The sequence below is a fragment of the Oncorhynchus mykiss genome, chromosome 29, assembly GCF_057628025.1.
Source record: "Oncorhynchus mykiss isolate SJ-2025 chromosome 29, ASM5762802v1, whole genome shotgun sequence".
Classification (NCBI taxonomy): Eukaryota; Metazoa; Chordata; class Actinopteri; order Salmoniformes; family Salmonidae; genus Oncorhynchus; species Oncorhynchus mykiss.
The window spans coordinates 18,025,227-18,049,030 of NC_143050.1; the positions used below are offsets into that span (position 1 = coordinate 18,025,227).

Sequence of the window (23,804 nt, forward strand, 5' to 3'; positions counted from 1 at the left end):
TGTACATTCATATTAAGATAGCTAGATGAGACAACCACAAATCACAGTCAAATACAAGATACGAACATTCCATTCCAGCTAAACACTGGGTATATAGTGTTTAAAAAATAAAAAATAAACATTTTCATAACCATCTCAAATCTATGAATAAAAAATCAGAGAACAATAATATTTTATACACACATGAAGGTCCCCATAAGCAATCATTTCTGATGAAAAAAACACAAATTTTAAAAATTGGTTGATATAGCATTTTGGAAAGAAACTTCATATCTAGTCTGTACTGTCACCCATAGAAAGGGCCTCAGAGTACGAGATTTACTTGTGATTGTATCAGTTACATGAATGATGCTGATTACAGCAAATGTAATGTAGGTTCTGAAGGGTCTAGTTATCGGATCACTGCAGTAGGAGTTGTGTAAGATTTCATTAACCAGACAGAGTAAAACTAATGATGCCCTCAAATCAGTCTTGTTGTTACATTGTTATCAATATGTAGCTTTTTATTACACTGAATAGCATCAAAAGAACAATCCCCAATGATATATTGAACAAAGTGATATCAGCTTCCCAACACCGCCCTTTGTCAGGTCTCAGAAAGAAAGAAACATTGAGAATCACAACATGGACACACCAATCACTTCTAAAGGATTCTTTATTGCCATGTCCTCCAGTTCACAGTACATGAACAACATTTAGTCAGTTGACTTCCTGTGAGGGAAAGAACAGGTTTAGAGGTGGCATCATACCGAAAACATGTTTTTGTGTTTTACAATACATTCCCTCAGTGTGCCACTGCCTGGTTATGGTAACGTCAGCTCTTTAACTGGCTGAGCTGAGTGCATAATGTGTGCTACCGTTCTGACCTGATGTGTGGCCCAGGCCTGCCGTAAACCTACACCAGGATATGACTTCATGTGTAGTTCTACTGGTAATCATGTCCTGTATTCTATCTTGACATTCCAGCTCTGTGTGGTAAGTAGGGCATATACTGATGCCATGGTTTCCTGTAAGGATGGTGCCATGACATAAAAGGCAAACCAATAAGAGGAAAACACTGTTCATTTATCTGTGCTCTTACAGCATGGAGGGGAGGAGGGAACAGCCACATGTCTCTAGCAGGGATCTTTCTCACAGGTTTCCTATTGGCTTGTTGGAGATCATTTGCCAGCTGAAGTAGCCTACAGCAGGTGAGAGCCTATTGAATTGTTCCTATCTGTAATGTTTTGTTAGGTGTCAGACATACGTTCTGTGTTAGGTGTCAGACATACGTTCTGTGTTAGGTGTCAGACATACGTTCTGTGTTAGGTGTCAGACATACGTTCTGTGTTAGGTGTCAGACATATGTTCTGTGATGCATAAATGGGTCTTCAAAGTGCACTCAAGAGTGTGATTTGGAGGATGGTTTATACTTGTCCAAATGATTGTGGAAAGTTGCGTTTTTCTGCATCAAATGATTATATTTTGATAGGGTTGGAGATACTGGTCTTTAACCAGTGCTATACAGAATAATTCCCATTAACCTAACAAAACACAAACTTCATATCATCTTCATATAACCCATTTGACAATTTCCTGGGGTCCCTAAACCCATCTTATTGTAGGTCTTCTTTTAGATTTAATTAGGGCTGCAGAGCGGACCCTGGAGAGACCCCATACCAACCAACCGTACATCTGCGTCTGTCATGTGGCAGACACACCTGTCTATTCTGGAGGGTACAGGACAACCTGTCACTGTCTGCTACCATAAAGAACTGAAATGAAGACACCAAGCTGAGTTACCGTTCATTACACTTTCAGGTAGGCAGAATGTCTGAGAGAGAAGCCTTCACATGAACCAGTCTGACCATGTTGTCTGTCCGGTCCTCTGTGGACAGTCTGAGAGTCACTCTTTAACACGCACCTAGTGGCTTTAGAGACCTTATTGAATGTGAACGTAGGAGCTCTGAATGAATAGCTCAATAGTAATATGATAATGATAACCAATACTAGAACATTGCAGAAATATATTTTCTGCTGTCTTCTTATGTTTGAATTTCTACCAAAAAAAAGATTATTCCTGAAAACCAACCCCCACCATACCAGTTTAACTTTTTAGCACATGTAATTGCTCCCCCCCCCCCCTTGTATTAAAACAGCCAACAAGGATTCCACATTTGCAAGATTAATAAGTTATTACATTTTTATACATACATACATACATACATACATACACACACACACACACAAACACACACACACACACACACACACACACACACACACACACACACACACACACACACACACACACACACACACACACACACACACACACACAAACACAGAGGGGAGCTAGGAAGTTGCCTGGTGCAGTATCATGCCTCAACAACCTCCTAGAATCTAAAGAACTATACAGAAGAACACAGTAAAACATCAGATATTCTTCCACTTCTCAACTCTACTAATCATTTCCAACAAGGCATTTCCAACATTTCAAACAGCATGGATCAAACAGCCTGTTCGGCCACATTTACACTGGTCTGCATGTTAAACAATCCTGCAATGGACAGCATACACAACCGAATGCGCTAAGTAACATTGAACACTTCAGCTGTACATGTCATCTTCACATATAGATAAAGTTTAGATGTTTTATTTCATTAGAATATATGGTAATCTGCTGGTACCGGGCAATCACAGTGACTCTAAAATAAAATCACAAGAGGAAGTAAAAGGGTAGGTCTTTAAAAAGTAGCATTGAGACAGTGTGATTGACGATTGTTTGGCATCCCTTCCAAATTTTAAGTCTAGTTATTTTGGGCGTGTCACAGCTGGGTCCAGTGGTCTGAGTGGGGTGTAGGAGATCTGCCCTGGCGTCTTTTGGCAGAATAGTCTTGGAGGAGGAATAATCCCGTCCTCCTCTGATCTCATATTGTTATTGGCGTCATCAGCAGTGGACCTGAAGATGAGGTGGGGTGAGATCAAATCCACTTTCATTTTTCAAGCAAGGCATAAACCTGGGCAGGAGGTTAAATAGTGCCCTGGCCCATGCCCATATAGGTTATGCTAAAAGTGCAAAAACAACGCAGAAACACATACAGTAGGTACACACACAGAAAGATGAAATGAGGGAATCCCTCACCCACAGTCAACCACTCTAGAACCTTTCCGAATAAATTTCAAATACACTGAATTATCATTGTAGCCAGCAAACAAACAAACACAAAATATAATTGAACACAGATGGCTGTGTTCACTAAAGGAATCCTGTTCAGTTTACATTAAATCTCTACAATTTTTTTTTCTTTGAAAGGAGAGCTGCCGTGTGGCAATGCATGGCTCAGTCCAGCAGGAGGCGTACTTTCTACAGTGTAGCTTCTACAGCCATTCTTTAAGGGATAAAGTTCCATTGTTTCATCCTCATCCAAGGCATTATCCACTTCCATATCCATCTCAAGTACTTGCACGGAACACCACCAGCTCTCTGAGTGCATTCGGTGAGTCAATTCCCTTATAACTAAATTGCATCTCATTCCCTGAAAGCAGATGTGAAATACTCTGTTACTTGCCGACTCAAGTCCATAACCCTTCAAATGAAGCTGAGGCGGTAGGGAGGGGAGAGAATAGTGTCTCTACACAATGAACTAACCATTCTGTGAGCAGGTTGGCAGAGAGAGGCAGGGTCAGTATGCATCAGTCCGTCTTTTCAAGCAGGCTGCCTGCATGCATGTCATTTTCCCTATGTAGCTCCAAGGCTATCCCCTCTAATGGTGCACAGCTGAGCTGTTTGTTCTCAGTCCGAGACGTTGCATATCATGGAGAGGGTTGAGCAGAGAGGAGAGAGACTACTGTTTACATACTGTACACACACTTTGGGTCAATTGAAATAAACAGCCATCAAACATGCTGCACATGTGTCTCTTCATCTAAATCATTTGTGTAGCTTTACGCAATTGCTATTCTGCCCAACTTGTCAAGTATGTGAAGCAAGATAAAATAACCATGGTGATGCACGCACGCGCACACTCACGGTACAAAGAAACACACTATTGGGTAAAGAGCAACCCTGGATATGCCTCTTAACTGGTCAAGCTATTGAGAAGACCAGATGGTGAGAAATGACTCAGGGTTGTTTTTCAGTTGGTTTGACACTCATGGGCTGGTCCAGAGTTCAAATATCATTCTACAGAATGCAGAGTATTATGCATGTGTGTGTGTGTGTGTGTGTGTGTGTGTGTGTGTGTGTGTGTGTGTGTGTGTGTGTGTGTGTGTGTGTGTGTGTGTGTGTGTGTGTGTGTGTGTGTGTGTGTGTGTGTGTGTGTGTGTGTGTGTGTGTGTGTGTGTGTGTGTGTGTGTGTGTGTCTGTATTAATATACAGTGAGCAACAGTAATAGAGTATGTTGATGTATTGTGCATGGGTGTTTGTATACAATATTGAATGTGGTGTGTCCGGAATGTGTTTATGATCTTGATTGTCTGCGTTTGTTTGTGTGTGTGTTTGTTTGTGTGCGTTTGTTTGTGTGTGTGTTTGTGTGTCTGTGTACACATAGTGTGTACTGTGACAGAGCTAGCAGGGCTTGTTGACATTGCACAGCAGCTCGGTGACTTTGATGAGGCGGGCCACGGTGCTCTGGGATTCCTCCTGCAGCCGCTGGTTATTCTGCCTGAGGCTCTGCACCTCGGCCTGCAGCACCGCCTTGTCCTCCTTCTCCTGCCAGGGAGCGGCACACAACAACACCCGTCTGTCAGACCACCATGGCTGGGATGGATGGAGGGGTGAGAGGGATCTGGGTGTGGGTGGAGGTGGGTGAGGTCTGGCTTGGACTGGGCTGGATAGCAGGCACGCGCAGACAGACAGGTTCACAAACATACACATACATGCCTTGTGGTAGCAGTGCAAGCAAGACAGGGTACTAGAGAAGTATACACACACACACACACACACCAGATACACACACGCACTCACACACGCAAATACAAACCAATTTCCTTCTATAAAAGCACTCCATAGGGAGAAGTGGAGTATGGAGGAAATGTTTAGACAGATTTACTATGGCAACCACTTGTTCCAGACCAAACAACCAATTAATAAATCAATCTCTCATTAAACGAGAGCAGAGGAATTGGCATAATATTTTATTTCCAATGTAGCTGATTGTTATACAAGTGAGATTTCCATAAAGACGAAAGCTCCAAAATGTCTGGCATTCCTCATCAACCAAACAGCAGGGGTCACCCTAATCTCTCACTACTTGGAATTCAGTTTGAAATCAGCTATTGCAATTTTTAGAGCGGTGATTTGCCATAGTAAATGCTTCCTGTTTGCTATTTCACAAACTGTATCAAGAGTTGTGACAGAGACAGGAAATCGGAGGCTTAGGGTAGACAAACAGACAGGGGCCACTACCAGCACAACCAGTGTTACCAACAGCATTATTGCCTTAACACTAAACCTTTAACTGACACGGGTATGACAAAACATTTATTTTTACTGCTCTAATTACGTTGGTAAACAGTTTATAATAGCAATAAGGCACCTCAGGGGTTTGTGGTTTATGGCCACTGCCAAGGGGTGTATCCAGGCACTGCGTCATGCATAAGAACAGCCTTATGCCGTGGTATATTGGCCATTTACCACACCCCCTCGTACCTTATTGCTTAATTATATTGCCTCCCCACGCCTTATGTAATGGTGTTGATATTTTTTACTATCTACACAGAGAGGGGGTTCTATCCAGACTGACCCCTGTCAATCTGTCTCGTCTGTCTGTCCGTCTGTCTGTCCGTCTCTGTCCATCTGTCTGATGTGATGTGATGTCAGTGAGTCGTGGGATGAGGAGGAGACAGGTTACGGATAGTTGACAATAACAATTCATGATAGATGAGACCAGTTATCATCAATCTGGGTCAATAGGAATTATCTTTGGTAGCCGCAGTACTGAATGGCTTTGCTGGTTCAACTCCCTAGTGGACCATAATGCAACTGTGCCCTGGAGCAAGTCAATACACCTGAAATTACAAGTACTCAGCTTCAGAATTGGAAAATGAATAAATGTAAAGATGAGAGTCCACCAGAAAGCAAAGTAACCGATGATCATCACCACATCAGGTGGGTGTTCATTGGGCCATACTACACTAGCTCCAGTACCGTCAACCCTCCCGCCTTGGCAGTCAGACAGAAACCAAAGACTAACCAAAAGTAGTCCATGTTTCACATCACACTTCTGAATGGAGCCTAACCAGCTACTCTGAGGTAACACAATTCCCACAGTCTCAGCTAATTCCTACTTGTTTCTGCTGGACATACTATGGGACTGGGACAGCCCATAACCAACCATGCTCACTCTACCAGGGCAGAAGGTAAACAACAGAGAAAATGGATCATCTGATGTGGCATGTCCCTGTTAGGTCATCTTCCTTCCTTGTTCATTGTCCCTGACTGTTAATGTCTGTGTGTTGTCTAGATTGATGATAACACTGTGTTAATGGTGAGTGTTCAGAGGAAGAGTAGGGAGTTACGAAAACAGAGGGTAAGACTTTGGTTATGTTGGTGTTATGGCCACAGGATTGTAACCATAATATCTGCAGAGTTTGATTCGTATGTGTGCTTCATGTCTCACATGTTTCAAGAAGTTGAGCGAATAGCATTTGCACTAAAATCCTTAGAATGTCATTCACTTAGTTGGATGGCAGTTTTAAACACTGGCAGTGTGGCGTCTCTTTGATATTTGAGTGGTGAAAAGGACTACGTTGGAGATATAGCACCGTGCATACCATGGGGTTTCAGTTGACCTCAGAGATGAAACACCTTCATTACTGTAACAAAGGATTCATGTCTCACCCAAATGTGTTTAAGGATGCTTGGAAGGCTTCCAGACCCTCTTCATTTCTCTCTCCTTCTTTCACTCTTTCTCACCCTTTCTCCTATTTGCTTCAGTCTTCCTTTCCTCTCCAGATGCTCTACATTGTGTAACCAACACTACAAGAGCAGCTAGTCATTCAGTAGTTCTGAAGGCTTCAAAGGTCATCCATCCCCAAGTCCCCATGTTTCCCAGAGAAGAGCCTGTGAATGGAGAAATGGTGCTGAGGTCCTGAGGCTGCACACAGGGATGACTGACAGCCTGTCAGACCTTCAGGGTTTGCGAGGAGGAACTTTGCTTACATCGTTCACATCCATGAAGGACCCCACAGGTCGTTTTGGGTTATTGGGTTAATTAACTCAGGTCTGTTTTTTAGTAGTTCCATTTCCAATTGTTATTTTGTTCTCAACGCAACAACAGAGGAAAAATCTCATGCTGTACTTGCCTCTACTGCCATTGGCCACATAGTGTTGAGAGAGTGAGCATGGTTGCCCAAAGTCCCTCCAGCCAATCTTCTCACCTCCTCTGTTCACCCTGCCCAATGACAAGACAGGTTTCTTTTGCTTGGCCCACCCTACTTCTACATTCCGTCTGTCTGTCTGTCTGTCTGTCTGTCTGTCTGTCTGTCTGTCTGTCTGTCTGTCTGTCTGTCTGCCTGCAGTAGGAATCAGGGGGTTGGGTGAGGAGAAGGTAGGGTGGGGGGTAAGTGGACGGGATGGGGGAGTCGTGGGGTCACTGTGTGGGCAGGATGCTGTGTGGGGGGGGGGGGGGGGGGGGGGGGTCTGGGGAGGGGCTATGGTTGGCCATCTGAATGGGGAGTACCTTTTGCAAGTCGTCCTGCAGCCTCTTCAGCATGTCCTCCAGCTGGGACACCTTCTCCTCCAGGTGGCCGGGTGAGTCACTGGCGAAACGGGACAGAGACACACACTAAGTATAATGCACATAGTTTGGTGCTGTCTGTATGTTTCCTGTATCCAGGGTCGGCCCTAGCCTTTTGGGGGCCTTGAGCAAAATTTTGTTTGGGGGCCACACCACCTCGCAGGCAAAACATTTTAGTGGCCCTGTCGATAATTCAACCACAAGTTTAGATAGCTGGCTATATTTTATTTTGTACTTTTTTATTTACCCCTTTTTCATGGTATCCAATTGGTAGTTACAGTCTTGTCCCCTCGCTGCAATTCCCGTACGGACTCGAGAGGCAAAGGTCAAGAGCCACGCATCCTCCAAAATACGACCCCACTTCTTGACACACTGCTCGCTTAACCCAGAAGCCAGCCACCCCAATGTGTCGGAGGAAACACCGTACACCTGTCGACCAAAGTCAGTGTGTATGCGCCCGGCCTGGACATCACTGGACAAGGACATCCCGCTGGCCAAACCCTCCCCTAACCCAGACAATGCTGGTCCAATTGTGCGCCGCCTCACGGGTCTCCAGGTCGCGGACGGTTGCGACACAGCCTGGGATCGAACCCAGGTCCGTAGTGATGCCGCTAGCACTGCGATGCAATGCCTTAGACCACTGCGCCACTCGGGAGGCCCCGGCTAGACTAAATGACCAATCAAAAAAATTGTTAGCTGATTGAGTAACTGTTAGTAACTGACATGACAAGAGAAAAACTTCTGAGGGTCAACCAAATTTCGAAAATGCACTTGATGTATTCAACTGTTCTACTGTTCTAACAGATTGAGTTCCAAAAAAATACACACAACCGTTCCAAAATTTGGGGTCTTTGTTTTTGAAAGAAAAGCAATTTTTTTGTCGATTTAAAATAACATCAAATTGATCAGCAATACAGTGTAGACATTGTTAATGTTGTAAATTACTTTTGTAGCTGTAAACGGCAGATTTTTAATGGAATATCTACATAGGCGTACAGAGGCCCATTATCAGCAACCATCACTCCTGTTTTCCAATGACACGTTGTGTTAGCTCATCCAAGTTTATGATTTTAAAAGGCTAATTGATCATTTAAAAAAAACTTCAGCAATTATGTTTTTATTTTTTCACCCCAATTGGTAGTTAGTCTTGTCTCCTCGCTGCAACTCCCGTACGGACTCGGGAGAGGCAAAGGTCGAGAGCCATGCGTCCTCCGAAACACAACCCAACCAAGCCGCACTGCTTCTTGACACAATGCCCATCCAACCAGGATGCCAGCCGCACCAATGTGACGAAGGAAACACCGTACACCTGGCGACCTGGTCAGCATGCACTGCGCCCGTCCCGCCACAGGAGTCGCTAGTGCGCGATGAGACAAGGACATCCCTGCCGGCCAAACCCTCCCTAACCCAGACAACGCTGGGCAAATTGTGCGCCGCCCTATGGGCCTCCCGGTCGGCTGCGACAGAGCCTGGACTCAAACCCAGAATCTCTGGTGGCACAGCTAGCGACGCAGTGCCTTCGACCACTGCGCCACCCGGGAGGCCGTCTTTTGCAATTATGTTAGCACAGCTGAAACTGTTGTGCTAATTAAAGAAGCAATAAAACTGGCCTTCTTTAGACTAGTTGAGTATCTGGTGCATCAGCATTTGTGGGTTCGATTACAGGCTCAAAATGTCCAGAAACAAAAAAAAATCTCCCACTCCTCTTTCTATTCTGGTTAGGGCCAGTCTGCGCTGTTCTGTGAAGGGAGTAGTACACAGCGTTGTATGAGATCTTCAGTTTCTTGGCAATTTCTCACATGGAATAGCCTTCATTTCTCAGAACAAGAATAGACTGACGAGTTTCAGTAGAAAGTTACTTTTGAACGGTAGTGTATATATATATATAGATTTTTTTGACAGGTGGTCGGGCACCCTAGGAGACATCTTATGTCACTTATGCCTGGGGCCGGCGCTGCCTGTATCCTCTCTGTTTTGTGTTTGTGTGAAAAGACAGTGAGTAAAATAGATGTATGTTTGTGAGCTAGAGAGACTTTGAGTCAGAATGGGAGACACAATAAAGGGGAGAATGGGGTAAAAGAGGAGCATGCCATCACACTGAGTCAAACAGAGAGGAGGCTGAGGTACTGGCTGTGACCCCACTCTCTGGGGGGGTCTCAGGGGGAGTTGCGAGATGCACAAAAATACATGTCCAATTAACACGTAGGACAAATATAAGCAACCACCAAATGATTATTAATCAGAGAGAAAGAAGGAGAATACATAACAGCAGGAGAGAGAGAGTTGGAGAGTTAAAGAAAGAGAGTGTGAGAGATGATGAGGGGAGATCTAAGGACAGGCAATATGCCAAAGAGCAAGAATCATGATGAGCAACAGAGAGGCTGAAATAAGCACACTGTTCAAAAGTCCATCTCTGATTTACAACCTTCCACAGGAAGATCCACACAAAGGACAAGGACACCATTAGGAGTTCACATACACAGAGAGACATGCATAGAGGTCTACAGTGATCCAATCTCAGTGTGTGCATGTAGTTATTTTTCATTTGATATTTAACATTTATTTAACTAGGCAATTCAGTTAAGAACAAATTCTTATTTTCATTGACAGCCCACCGGTGAACAGTGGGTTAACTGCCTTGTTCAGGGGTAGAAAGACAAGAGTTTTACCTCGTCAGCTCGGGGATTCAATCCAGCAACCTTTCGGTTACTGGCCCAACGCTCTAACCTCTAGGCTACCAGCCGTGTATAGCTAGAGACCCAAACCCACCTGTCCTTCATGTCCTTTAGCTTGCCATCTGTCAGGGAGTCTGCTCCTTGGGTCCCATCTCCTGCTTTACGTTGTGAAATATGACACATCACTTACCCATGTTAGTCACTGAGCCCAACCACACAGAGCCAGTCATACACAGCCAGCCATATACACTCGATAGAAAATAAAGTATTTTGTTTTCAACAGTGCTAATTTGACAATTTCCTGTGGTAATGTATCAAATATGACAGCTGTAGATGCATTTAGTAAAATAACATAATCTGTTGTCATCCCATGCAGATAGATGTCTTCTTACCTTCACGTGACAAGGCTTCTAGGATGCTGCGGCATGCTGTGGCTAGATCAGCTATAGACTGCCACTCCTCCTCTGAGGAATCTGTGGTCTCCGACAGGACTGGAAGTGAGAAACAAAGTTTCAATGGGCTTTCATAACAAAGGCATATCAACAAGGTGAGCAGCAGACCATGACAATACAGCATGACAACAACAGAATTGTGGGATTTATGAGCAGGCAAATTCCTTCTGTGGTTCAACAAGGACAAAGAGCCACCACCAGGGGGTGCTACCACAATGCTTTGCTGCCTCGGTGGCGCTGCCCGACTAGCTGCAGTGTGAGAGCGAGAAGTGGGTTCTTTCAATCTCTGTGTGTGACGGCCTTCTGGAGTGTGGGGAGGGAAACAGAGACCATCTCCTCCAAGAAAGCTGAAGTATCTGCTGAGAAGATGAGTGTGAGCTCTTACAGAAACACTGTGATGAGTCTCATAGCCTCACGGCAGAGAAAGAGAGAGAGCAGATGGTCCAAAAGGGATCCTTGATTTGAGGCAGCCTAAAGCCCACCCCCCATCTGGCCCTCCTTTGGTGTGTAGCTGGTAGGGGGTGGTAGAGGGGCGGGGGCATATTGGGTTATGGGGATAGGGGGCAGCCTAGATGAAAGAAGAGGGACAAAGGGGATGGAAGGGAGGGCTAAAGGAGGATAATGAGGAGAGGGGTTTAGGGGAGAAAGGGTCTTGGGGCTAAAAAGGGATTTGAGTCTCAATTACAGCAGAGAGCATTTTTGAACAGTTGTAATTGTTCCATTTCAGCACCATTCGGCATGGCCTCATCAGCTGGCACAGGGTCTGCAGAGGCCTTCAGACGGCCTGGCCTTCATAGACCTTCTCTTATCATAGCTACTCCTCTCTCTCTTTACAGTTAGCTTTCTTTTGTTTTACTGCTCTCACTCTCAAGCTGTAGTGGCAGTGGAACACCTGTCTGTTTGCCATCACTAGGGGGGTGATCAACATCGCTGAGCAGTCTCTAATAGACGCTATTGTGTTAAAGTGCTGTTTAATAAACAGGAGATATACATGGTAAATGGGATTCATAACACACATCACCATCCTCACCTAAAACTAGGACGTCTACCTAGGGGTAGTTGATATGTGGTGATGATAATGAGGTGTGTAAGGACATTGGAGAGGAATTGATTGGAGAGGAATTGATTGGAGAGGAATTGATTGGAGAGGAATTAATTGGAGAGGAATTGGGATGTTATGCAGGACAGAGTGAGTGGTGTGGTGGAACACCCACTCTTGGTGATGGAGTTGTGTAGGCTCAGGGCTCGGGAGTTTCTCTCTGCTCTGTTCAGACATGACAACCGGGTGGAGGACCGGGAAGGGTCACTCGCTGATGGCCTCTCCTCACCCAACTCAGCCCCCACAAACTAGAGGGAAAGAGAGAGAGATAGAAACAGTCAGACTAGGGGGTGGGGACCTTGATCAGATTATTATCCAGATTGTCATTTGTCTCCATGCCTGTGTGTGTCTCTGTACCTGCTCCTCGTCCAGGGGCATCTTGGGTTTGACAGCCAGGATGAGGTCAGGCGTGGCGTCTCTCAGCTCCCCTGGGTTCTCATAGATGTGATGTTTCAACTTCACACCCACGTTGTCATACACATGCCTGTCACAGAGAGACACAAAGATTGAGACATATACAGATTATAAATCCGCTGCTTACACTAATGACTTTCCAATCCAATCTGGAGGGCAAACTAGTTCATCTAGTCATCTTCAGGATAGCTGAGATTTGGGCTAAAATTTGAGTTCATTCGATGAAACCATAAACACACACAATAATACCTAGTGAAAACCATGATGTTTGAACTCGTGATGACAAGGATGTCAGAGAATCCTCTGAGGAATAAATAACCTGAGGTTTATGATGGGGCTGAGGGTGGAGGTCACATACCTGTCACATATGTCTCGGCAGGACGGGTGCCTCTCTAGGGAGTAGCTGCGTGTTAGCTGGGAGGGGGTGATCTCCACGGTCTGGTTGAGTGGGTGGTCCTGCAGGGAGGTGGCCCGTAACAGAGGCAGGCTGGGTGGGGAGAGGAGGGAGCCCTGGTCCCCCTGGTCCTTCTCACCCTGTCCAGTCTCTGACAGCCTGTCCTCAGCCTCTCCTCCCTCTGCTGGTCCCTCCATCGTCTCCGCCTCCTTCCCCTCTCCCTGTTCCCGCTCCTCTTCCTCCATCTCTTCCTCCTCCTCCCTCTCGTCCAGCACCCAGGCCTCTCCAGACTGGCCCTCCCCAGGCTTACGCTCTGCATCCTGGATGGCTTTCTGGTATAACTCTGAGAAACTCCTGGAGCCATTAGAGACAGCAGGAGAACAAGAAAAGTTTCACTAACAAGATGGTATTACTGAATAAATATGACATAAATGTATACATCCCTTTTAATACACTCCGTGTATTCATGAATGGTACAGTATTCTAGAGCAGTACCTCTGAGGATTTTGCACAACAATAAAAACATATATTTACCTATGAAAAAACATGGCATCTCTTTGAAATCCAAGAGGTGTCCTTCCCTATTATAAGATGTAACAACATTCTGACAGTGGCCACACTTTTGGGGTTGTTCTTAAACACGACTGTCAAAACCATATCTACTAATGAGGGGTTCTCTCTCTGTAGATCGCTCCACCAGCCAGTTTGACATGTACATGGCAAAACCTGTTAACAGTGTTGCCTTTCCTCTGTCTGAGAAGTTCCTCCTTTACCAGGCTGCAGTAACACTGTCCACCTGGCTGACATTAGAAGAATGTAGAGGTCTTTGCTAACTGCCACTACCTGGGTCACTATCATTAGAGGCCATTAGAGACATTGATTGGTGGTTAACCAGCTGGTGGGACACTGACTACAACACGCCATAAACAACAGAGTGAGCTGTGACCCTGGAATGGTGTGTGTCTGACCTCCTGAATTCATCTGTTCCCCTCCCTCACTCCCTCCCTTGTCCTTTAACTCCTTATCAACATTAGTCTTTACCTACCAAACTTCCTTGAACCCTGACCCCCATCCTTCTCTCCATATCTGCCTCTCCCCCAGCCTTCTCTCCCCTTAATTCTCACCATTTTACCCTCCCCTCCCCACTGTCATGTATCCCCATCCATCTTTCACTACCCCTGACCCCCGTTCACCCCCCTCTCTGACCTGCGGGGCTTGCCGTTCTCATCTGGAGGGATGACGGTGATGTGGATCTTGTGGGCGGTGCGGAGCAGTCTGGTTCTTTCCTCTGGTCCTAGGTGCACCAGGGCGTAGCCACACAGACGCACCACCCGTGCCCCCAGCTGCAGACCCCCGCTCTCCGCATAGCCGAACCGCTGCAGATCCGTCACAAAGCCCTCCTCGCTCATCAGGAAGCCTGGCTGGCCGACCCCGTCACGCAGGGGCGTCACCTCCCGTGCCTCGCACCCCCGCGTCACCAACTGGACACAGAAACAGGACACAGTGATTATCCAGTAATGTATCATCAGAACAGAAACAATGATTCACTAACTTAATAGTATATGAGCAGCGGTGTTTGAAAGACTTCCCACCTCCAGTCTCTGCACCATCTCCCGTATCTCCTCCGCCTGGCTGTCCATCACACTGATTGACACAGCCTCCCCCCTCTCATAGAAGATATCCAGGCAAGGCCCGCCTATGGCCCTGCTGTCTATCACCGCCTTCCAGCCAATCACATCGCGGCAGCAGCAGTTGAACACCACCCTCCGTGTGTATCTCTCGATCAGCACCACTGATTCAGCTGAGACCCCCAGTAGACAGGGCAGCTTGTGTCCTCCTGTCTCCCCCTCATTCCCACTGGTGGCCATCACAGCCCAGACCAATGCCCCAGCACTGTGGAGCTCTGCCCCCTTGGCCCCCTTCAGTTTGTCTTTGCGTTTGCTCCCCAGGGACAGCAGGGGGAACTTGGTGGAGGAGTCGATTGGCGTGGTGGTCACGTAGTTCTCTGCCAGGTCCTTCAGGTACTCCTGTCGTGTCCGGGTGGCCATGGAGCGGAACTTCTCCGCCTTCTCGGCAGCGTTCTCAGCGTTCACCGCCTTGGCCAGCAGGAAGTCTCTGAAGGCAGGGGAACGGGGGAATCGAGCACCCTTAGGGAACAGAGGCCCAAATAACGGGATGTCTTTGGAGCGTGTCACCGCCACCCTGAGATGGAGGGAGGGAGAGAGAGAGGAGGTGGAAAAGGATAGTCAACAACAACAGCAGAGGGGGAAGGAGAGAGAGAGTGTGTTAGGGTATAAACCTCATAGAAAAATAAATCCAGCCTCATAATCATAGTCTTGCTAAACAGTCATAGTTTTGATTCCCAACATGTTGTTACACAGTTCTTACACCTGTAATCTCTGATAATGCTGAAAGAAAATAAATCAACTGAGGCAGTTGTGGAGCAGCCAGGTACAGTGGTAGAGCAGGAGAGAAGGTTATTTTCTCACTTGTAGTAGGTATGGTCAGAGCAGGACTGTTCCACCTGGACGATGATGAAGACATGTTGGAAATGGGAGCGGATGGCCTTAGGAGTGAAGGGCAGAGCCCCTGGCTCCTGGAACACTATGGTCACTATGTCATTCCCAATGTGCCTCTTTCTCAGCAACTACCAAACAGAGAGAGGGGGGGTAGCAGGGAGAGGGAAAGAGATAGAGATGGGGTAGCAGGAAAGGGAGAGAGAGATAGAGAGGACCAGAGGTAGAGAGAGAGGAAGAGAGCAAGAGAGAGGAAGAGAGAGAGAGAGAGAGACAGAGAGACAGAGAGAGAGACAGAGAGAGACAGAGAGAGACAGAGAGAGACAGAGACAGGGAGAGAGAGATAGAGAGGGAGAGAGAGAGAGAGAAAGAGAAGGAGAGAGAGGAAGAGAGAGAGAGAGAGGAAGAGAGAGAGAGGAAGACAGAGACAGGAAGAGAGAGATAGAGGGAGAGAGGAAGAGAGAGACAGAGAGAGAGAGACAGAGAGAGAGAGACAGAGAGAGAGAGAGACAGAGACAGGGAGACAGAGACAGGGAGACAGAGACAGGGAGACAGAGACAGGGAGAGAGAGATAGAGAGAGATAGAGAGGGAGAGAGAGATATAGAGAGGGAGAGAGAGAAAGAGACAGAGAGACAGAGAGATAGAGAGAGAGAGATAGGGAGAGAGAGATAGGGAGAGAGAGATAGGGAGAGAGAGAGAGATAAGGAGAGAGAGATAAGGAGAGAGAGATAGGGAGAGAGAGAGAGAGAGAGATAGGGAGAGAGAGATAGGGAGAGAGAGAGAGAGAGAGAGAGATAGGGAGAGAGAGATAGGGAGAGAGAGATTGGGAGAGAGAGAGAGAGAGAGATAGGGAGGGAGAGAGAGAGAGAGAGAGAGAGAGAGATAGGGAGAGAGAGATTGGGAGAGAGAGAGAGAGATAGGGAGAGAGAGAGAGAGAGATAGGGAGAGAGAGATTGGGAGAGGGAGAGAGAGAGATAGGGAGGGAGAGAGAGATTGGGAGAGAGAGAGAGAGAGAGAGATTGGGAGAGAGAGAGAGAGAGATAGGGAGAGAGAGAGAGAGAGAGAGAGAGAGAGAGAGAGAGAGAGAGTTAGCGAGGTAGTCAAGAGAGTGGGGAAGCTGTTTTGCTTTGGTTATTTGATCCACTAATGATCATGTGCAGTTAGTTATTTGGTGTTAGTTATTTGATCTACTAATGATCATGTGTAGTTAGTTATTTGGTGTTAGTTATTTGATCTACTAATGATCATGTGTAGTTAGTTATTTGGTGTTAGTTATTTGGTATTAGTTATTTGATCTACTAATGATCATGTGTAGTTAGTTATTTGGTGTTAGTTATTTGATCTACTAATGATCATGTGCAGTTAGTTATTTGGTGTTAGTTATTTGATCTACTAATGATCATGTGCAGTTAGTTATTTGGTGTTAGTTATTTGATCCACTAATGATCATGTGTAGTTAGTTATTTGGTATTAGTTATTTGATCTACTAATGATCATGTGCAGTTAGTTATTTGGTGTTAGTTATTTGATCTACTAATGATCATGTGTAGTTAGTTATTTGGTGTTAGTTATTTGATCCACTAATGATCATGTGTAGTTAGTTATTTGGTATTAGTTATTTGATCTACTAATGATCATGTGCAGTTAGTTATTTGGTGTTAGTTATTTGATCTACTAATGATCATGTGTAGTTAGTTATTTGGTGTTAGTTATTTGATCTACTAATGATCATGTGTAGTTAGTTATTTGGTGTTAGTTATTTGATCTACTAATGATCATGTGTAGTTAGTTATTTGGTGTTAGTTATTTGATCTACTAATGATCATGTGTAGTTAGTTATTTGGTATTAGTTATTTGGTATTAGTTATTTGATCTACTAATGATCATGTGCAGTTAGTTATTTGGTATTAGTTATTTGGTATTAGTTATTTGATCTACTAATGATCATGTGTAGTTAGTTATTTGGTGTTAGTTATTTGATCTACTAATGATCATGTGTAGTTAGTTATTTGGTATTAGTTATTTGGTATTAGTTATTTGATCTACTAATGAGCATGTGTAGTTAGTTATTTGGTATTAGTTATTTGGTATTAGTTATTTGATCTACTAATGATCATGTGCAGTTAGTTATTTGGTGTTAGTTATTTGGTATTAGTTATTTGATCTACTAATGATCATGTGCAGTTAGTTATTTGGTGTTAGTTATTTGGTATTAGTTATTTGATCTACTAATGATCATGTGTAGTTAGTTATTTGGTATTAGTTATTTGATCCACTAATGATCATGTGTAGTTAGTTATTTGGTGTTAGTTATTTGGTATTAGTTATTTGATCCACTAATGATCATGTGCAGTTAGTTATTTTGTGTTAGTTATTTGATCCACTAATGATCATGTGTAGTTAGTTATTTGGTATTAGTTATTTGATCTACTAATGATCATGTGTAGTTAGTTATTTGGTATTAGTTATTTGATCTACTAATGATCATGTGTAGTTAGTTATTTGGTATTAGTTATTTGATCTACTAATGATCATGTGTAGTTAGTTATTTGGTGTTAGTTATTTGATCTACTAATGATCATGTGCAGTTAGTTATTTGGTGTTAGTTAATTGATCCACTAATGATCATGTGCAGTTAGTTATTTGATCCACTAATGATCATGTGTAGTTAGTTATTTGGTATTAGTTATTTGATCTACTAATGATCATGTGTAGTTAGTTATTTGATCCACTAATGATCATGTGTAGTTAGTTATTTGGTATTAGTTATTTGATCTACTAATGATCATGTGTAGTTAGTTATTTGGTATTAGTTATTTGATCCACTAATGATCATGTGTAGTTAGTTATTTGGTATTAGTTATTTGATCTACTAATGATCATGTGTAGTTAGTTAGTTGGTATTAGTTATTTGATCTACTAATGATCATGTGCAGTTAGTTATTTGGTGTTAGTTATTTGATCCACTAATGATCATGTGTAGTTAGTTATTTGGTGTTAGTTATTTGATCTACTAATGATCATGTGCAGTTAGTTATTTGGTATTAGTTATTTGATCTACTAATGATCATGTGTAGTTAGTTATTTGGTGTTAAGTTATTTGATCTACTAATGATCATGTGTAGTTAGTTATTTGGTATTAGTTATTTGATCCACTAATGATCATGTGTAGTTAGTTATTTGGTATTAGTTATTTGAAACACTAATGATCATGTGTAGTTAGTTATTTGGTATTAGTTATTTGATCCACTAATGATCATGTGTAGTTAGTTATTTGGTATTAGTTATTTGATCTACTAATGATCATGTGCAGTTAGTTATTTGGTATTAGTTATTTGATCCACTAATGATCATGTGTAGTTAGTTATTTGGTATTATTTATTTGATCTACTAATGATCATGTGTAGTTAGTTAGTTGGTATTAGTTATTTGATCTACTAATGATCATGTGCAGTTAGTTATTTGGTATTAGTTATTTGATCCACTAATGATCATGTGTAGTTAGTTATTTGGTATTAGTTATTTGAAACACTAATGATCATGTGTAGTTAGTTATTTGGTATTAGTTATTTGATCCACTAATGATCATGTGTAGTTAGTTATTTGGTATTAGTTATTTGATCTACTAATGATCATGTGCAGTTAGTTATTTGGTATTAGTTATTTGATCCACTAATGATCATGTGCAGTTAGTTATTTGGTGTTAGTTATTTGATCTACTAATGATCATGTGTAGTTAGTTATTTGGTATTAGTTATTTGATCCACTAATGATCATGTGCAGTTAGTTATTTGGTATTAGTTATTTGATCTACTAATGATCATGTGCAGTTAGTTATTTGGTATTAGTTATTTGATCTACTAATGATCATGTGCAGTTAGTTATTTGGTATTAGTTATTTGATCCACTAATGATCATGTGTAGTTAGTTATTTGGTATTAGTTATTTGATCCACTAATGATCATGTGTAGTTAGTTATTTGGTATTAGTTATTTGATCCACTAATGATCATGTGTAGTTAGTTATTTGGTATTAGTTATTTGATCTACTAATGATCATGTGCAGTTAGTTATTTGGTATTAGTTATTTGATCTACTAATGATCATGTGTAGTTAGTTATTTGGTATTAGTTATTTGATCTACTAATGATCATGTGCAGTTAGTTATTTGGTATTAGTTATTTGATCCACTAATGATCATGTGTAGTTAGTTATTTGGTATTAGTTATTTGATCTACTAATGATCATGTGCAGTTAGTTATTTGGTATTAGTTATTTGATCCACTAATGATCATGTGTAGTTAGTTATTTGGTATTAGTTATTTGATCTACTAATGATCATGTGCAGTTAGTTATTTGGTATTAGTTATTTGATCTACTAATGATCATGTGCAGTTAGTTAGTTGGTATTAGTTATTTGATCTACTAATGATCATGTGTAGTTAGTTATTTGGTATTAGTTATTTGATCTACTAATGATCATGTGCAGTTAGTTATTTGGTGTTAGTTATTTGATCTACTAATGATCATGTGCAGTTAGTTATTTGGTATTAGTTATTTGATCTACTAATGATCATGTGCAGTTAGTTATTTGGTATTAGTTATTTGATCTACTAATGATCATGTGTAGTTAGTTATTTGGTATTAGTTATTTGATCTACTAATGATCATGTGCAGTTAGTTATTTGGTGTTAGTTATTTGATCTACTAATGATCATGTGCAGTTAGTTATTTGGTATTAGTTATTTGATCCACTAATGATCATGTGTAGTTAGTTATTTGGTATTAGTTATTTGATCTACTAATGATCATGTGCAGTTAGTTATTTGGTATTAGTTATTTGATCCACTAATGATCATGTGCAGTTAGTTATTTGGTGTTAAGTTATTTGATCCACTAATGATCATGTGTAGTTAGTTATTTGGTGTTAGTTATTTGATCCACTAATGATCATGTGCAGTTAGTTATTTGGTATTAGTTATTTGATCTACTAATGATCATGTGCAGTTAGTTATTTGGTATTAGTTATTTGATCTACTAATGATCATGTGCAGTTAGTTATTTGGTATTAGTTATTTGATCTACTAATGATCATGTGCAGTTAGTTATTTGGTGTTAAGTTATTTGATCCACTAATGATCATGTGTAGTTAGTTATTTGGTATTAGTTATTTGATCCACTAATGATCATGTGCAGTTAGTTATTTGGTATTAGTTATTTGCATGGTGTCATGTTTCCAAATCACTCCACCAGAAGAGCTGACATGTGAGAGGCTCCCTAGCCTGACTGCCAGCCAAATAGACAGAGAGGCAGTATATCAGTAGCTATAGGCAGACACAGCATGCTTTTAGAGTGGGTGTTGGACATAGAAACGCAGAAGAACAAAGTATTTGTCTGTCATGCTTGCTGTGCGACATTACTCAAGCGTGAAAGCCTTCATTTCAATATATTACTATGGGGAAATGTGTAGCTTTTACCACCAAAGAATAACCATGAAATAAACACAGAATCAAGAAGATTATTTTTTAAATTGTGATTTACTACAGGAATGCTGCTTGTGAAAGTTGATTATTCTCTTCAACATAAAAAGACCGTGCTTGAATAAAAGATCAGGACCTCTGCTTCTGATCGCATTAAGGCTCAAACACACCAATTGCATTTGCTGGCTAAGAGTACTTAGTATCTCTGAAAGTCATTTGCGACCCCACATGTAGAATCTCGTGAAAAACATCGGCAGTCAGACGTCTACAGCGGGTGGTCCCTAAAACACAGCGCGCTGAACGATTAGCAAACGAACGCTAGCTCCATATCCGGTCGGTGTGATGTGCGCGAGCCTTCAAATTTCAAAAGTACCTTCTAAATACTATGTTATCACACCATCATTGCTATAGCTGGTCATTTATTTATTTAACTAGGCAAGTCAGTTAAGAACAAATTTTTATTTAGACGGTCTACCCCCCCAAACCATAACGACGCTGGGCCAGTTGTGCGCCAGCCTATGGGACTCCCAATCACGGCCGGTTGTGAGACACGGTCTGTAGTGTCACCTCTAGCACGGAGATGCAGTGCCTTAGACCACTGCGCCACTCGCGATCCCCTTAGTTGACTGGGTTTCCTTGGTGTCCTGTAAAGCAGTGTGTATTGTTACCTGTTGTGTGTTGTTGGCCGTGTAGGGCAGCATGGTGGACACATGGAACATCACCTCATAGTCCTGGTAGTGTGTGTAGAGGGACTGGGTCCCTGTGGAGTCCGCTGTACACACACACACACACACACACACACACAGAGAAAGGTTTACACACGTCGCTCTCAGCCTAGTAGTTAACAGAGTGAGAGACAGTCTCCAGATAGTGTAAACACAGACTAAACTGTCAGTACACTGTGGTCTGACTCTAGGGTGCTGAGATTACACAGTGATGGACAGTATTAAGATGGAGGACAAACACAGAGACTATACGACCTCCCCCAATACTGCTACGATTACACAGTGTTAGATAGTGTTAATCTTATGCGTTCCCTGGCAAATAATGCCCCCTAGATAGTGTGTGTCTCCAGACAGGGTGAGCTATATCCAGCCTATAGATAATGTCTTGAAAGTACACTTGTACAGTAATTATCACACTATCTTAATTTGTCCAGTTTCTCACAGCAGGAAAATTAATCCTGCAGAAACAGGAAATGTGAATTATTATGTGGATTATAATTAATGGAAAATATTTTGGGGGCTGGTAAATTTTGTTGCTAGGGCTAATCAAGTCCAACATTTATAAGTTCAAAATAAGTTCAAAATTACAAATGTTAGAAGCCTTGTTAAACCTTGAATACACTACATGTGTGCATCCTGCTGCGCAGGAAAATTCCCTGCAACACCAGTGATCAAATTAAGAGAGCAGATCTGTATGTGCAGTGCTCACTCTTGGTGTCCAACTGAGCTCGGTACTTCTCCCAGCCTTTCAGATTCACTCGCTCCCCCAGCAGATCCAGGAACTCCTCGAAGGCCGGCCCCGAGCTCTCGTTGTTATACATGTCCTCCTCAGAGCTCTGGCCTGCACGGCAGTACATCACCCCCACCTTCCTCTGGAAGTTCAGCTGGGGGGAGGGAGAAGGAGAGAGGGAGGGAGAGAGGGTTAACCAGCAACCGAAAGGTTGCTGGATCGACTCCCCGAGCTGACAAGGTAAGGATCTGTCGTTCTGCCCCTGAGCAAGGCAGTTAACCCAGTGTTCCCCGGGCGCCGAAGACATGGATGTCGATTATGGAAAGGAAAGAAGGGAATACCTAGTAGGTTGTACAACTGAATGCATTCAACCCAACCCCTCTGAATCAGAGAGGTGAGGGGGGCGGCCTTAATCCACATCCACCTCTTCGGCGCCCCGGGAACAGCAGGTTAACTGCCTTGCTCAGGGGCAGAACAACAGATTTGATCCAGCAACCTTTTGGTTACTGGCCCAACACGCTAACCACTAGGCTACCCTCTCCTAACCCGGACGATACTGGGCCAAACCATCTCCTAACCTGGACGATACTGGGCCAAACCCTCTCCTAACCTGGACGATACTGGGCCATATCCTCTCCTAACCTGGACGATACTGGGCCAAACCCTCTCCTAATCTGGACGATACTGGGCCAAACCCTCTCCTAATCTGGACGATACTGGGCCAAACCCTCCCCTAACCCGGACGATACTGGGCCAAACCCTCTCCTAACCTGGACGATACTGGGCCAAACCCTCTCCTAACCCGGACGATACTGGGCCAAACCATCTCCTAACCTGGACGATACTGGGCCAAACCCTCTCATAACCAGGACGATACTGGGCCAAACCCTCCCCTAACCCGGACGATACTGGGCCAAACCCTCTCCTAACCCGGACGATACTGGGCCAAACCCTCTCCTAACCCGGACGATACTGGGCCAAACCCTCTCCTAACCTGGACGATACTGGGCCAAACCCTCTCCTAACCCGGACAATACTGGGCCAAACCCTCTCCTAACCTAGACGATACTGGGCCAAACCCTCTCCTAACCCGGACAATTGTGCGCCATCCTATGGGACTCCCGGCCCACGGTTGTGGCACAGCCCGGGAAATGAACCCGGGTCTGTTGTAACGCCTCTAGCGATGCAGTGCCTTAGACCGCTGAGCCACTCGGGAGGCCCATTTCTATTCATTCTAATAATCTATCTATATATTCCATTTCTATGCCACTGGCAGTATGGCTGTGGCAGTGTAAGCAGCAGCACCATGGGTGGGACCTACTCACCCCTTGTTCGTCCAGCTTGAGCAGGGTGTCTCGGACCTTGGGTGAGGTGGAGGCCAGGCGCAGGCAGTGGAGGTTGAGCTCTGGGATGATGAACTCCAGGAGCCTCTTGGGAGACAGGCCTCGGGGGGTGGTGTGGCGGGCCGCTGAGGGCACGGACTCCTCCAGGATGGAGCCTCGCAGAGTCTTCAGCTGGGAGGAAGAGAAAGGCAAGAGGGGTGTGAGTGACTGAAATGGATGAGTGACTTCGTAATGCCATAATGTGTCAGTCTGGGT

General features: G+C 43.7%; 1 protein-coding gene across 10 annotated transcripts in view; it reads right to left on the bottom strand.

The window, feature by feature from the left end:
* Positions 1-637: 637 nt before the first annotated feature.
* The window catches only part of zmp:0000001168 (signal-induced proliferation-associated protein 1), a 47,881-nt gene continuing 24,714 nt past the window's right edge, over positions 638-23,804 (bottom strand). Inside the window, exons 4-17 of one of the 10 annotated variants that reach the window (XR_005040533.2) lie at positions 23,532-23,720; positions 22,186-22,360; positions 21,420-21,523; positions 15,245-15,402; positions 14,348-14,957; positions 13,962-14,236; positions 12,720-13,109; positions 12,305-12,431; positions 12,063-12,195; positions 10,789-10,887; positions 10,491-10,554; positions 7,665-7,743; positions 3,632-4,693; positions 2,620-2,941 (exon numbers count right to left, since the gene is read on the bottom strand). Coding sequence is in view for 7 of the 10 variants with exons in the window: in XM_036968316.2 (XP_036824211.2) it covers positions 3,264-3,518; positions 7,665-7,743; positions 10,491-10,554; positions 10,789-10,887; positions 12,063-12,195; positions 12,305-12,431; positions 12,720-13,109; positions 13,962-14,236; positions 14,348-14,957; positions 15,245-15,402; positions 21,420-21,523; positions 22,186-22,360; positions 23,532-23,720 (2,658 nt within the window). In the remaining 3 variants the exon portion in view is untranslated. Of the gene's footprint in view, positions 4,812-7,187; positions 7,377-7,664; positions 7,744-10,490; positions 10,555-10,788; positions 10,888-12,062; positions 12,196-12,304; positions 12,432-12,719; positions 13,110-13,961; positions 14,237-14,347; positions 14,958-15,244; positions 15,403-21,419; positions 21,524-22,185; positions 22,361-23,531; positions 23,721-23,804 lie in introns of those variants that run through there. The other 9 variants (XR_005040532.2, XR_016493251.1, XM_036968323.2 and 6 more) reach the window with 9 other exon arrangements.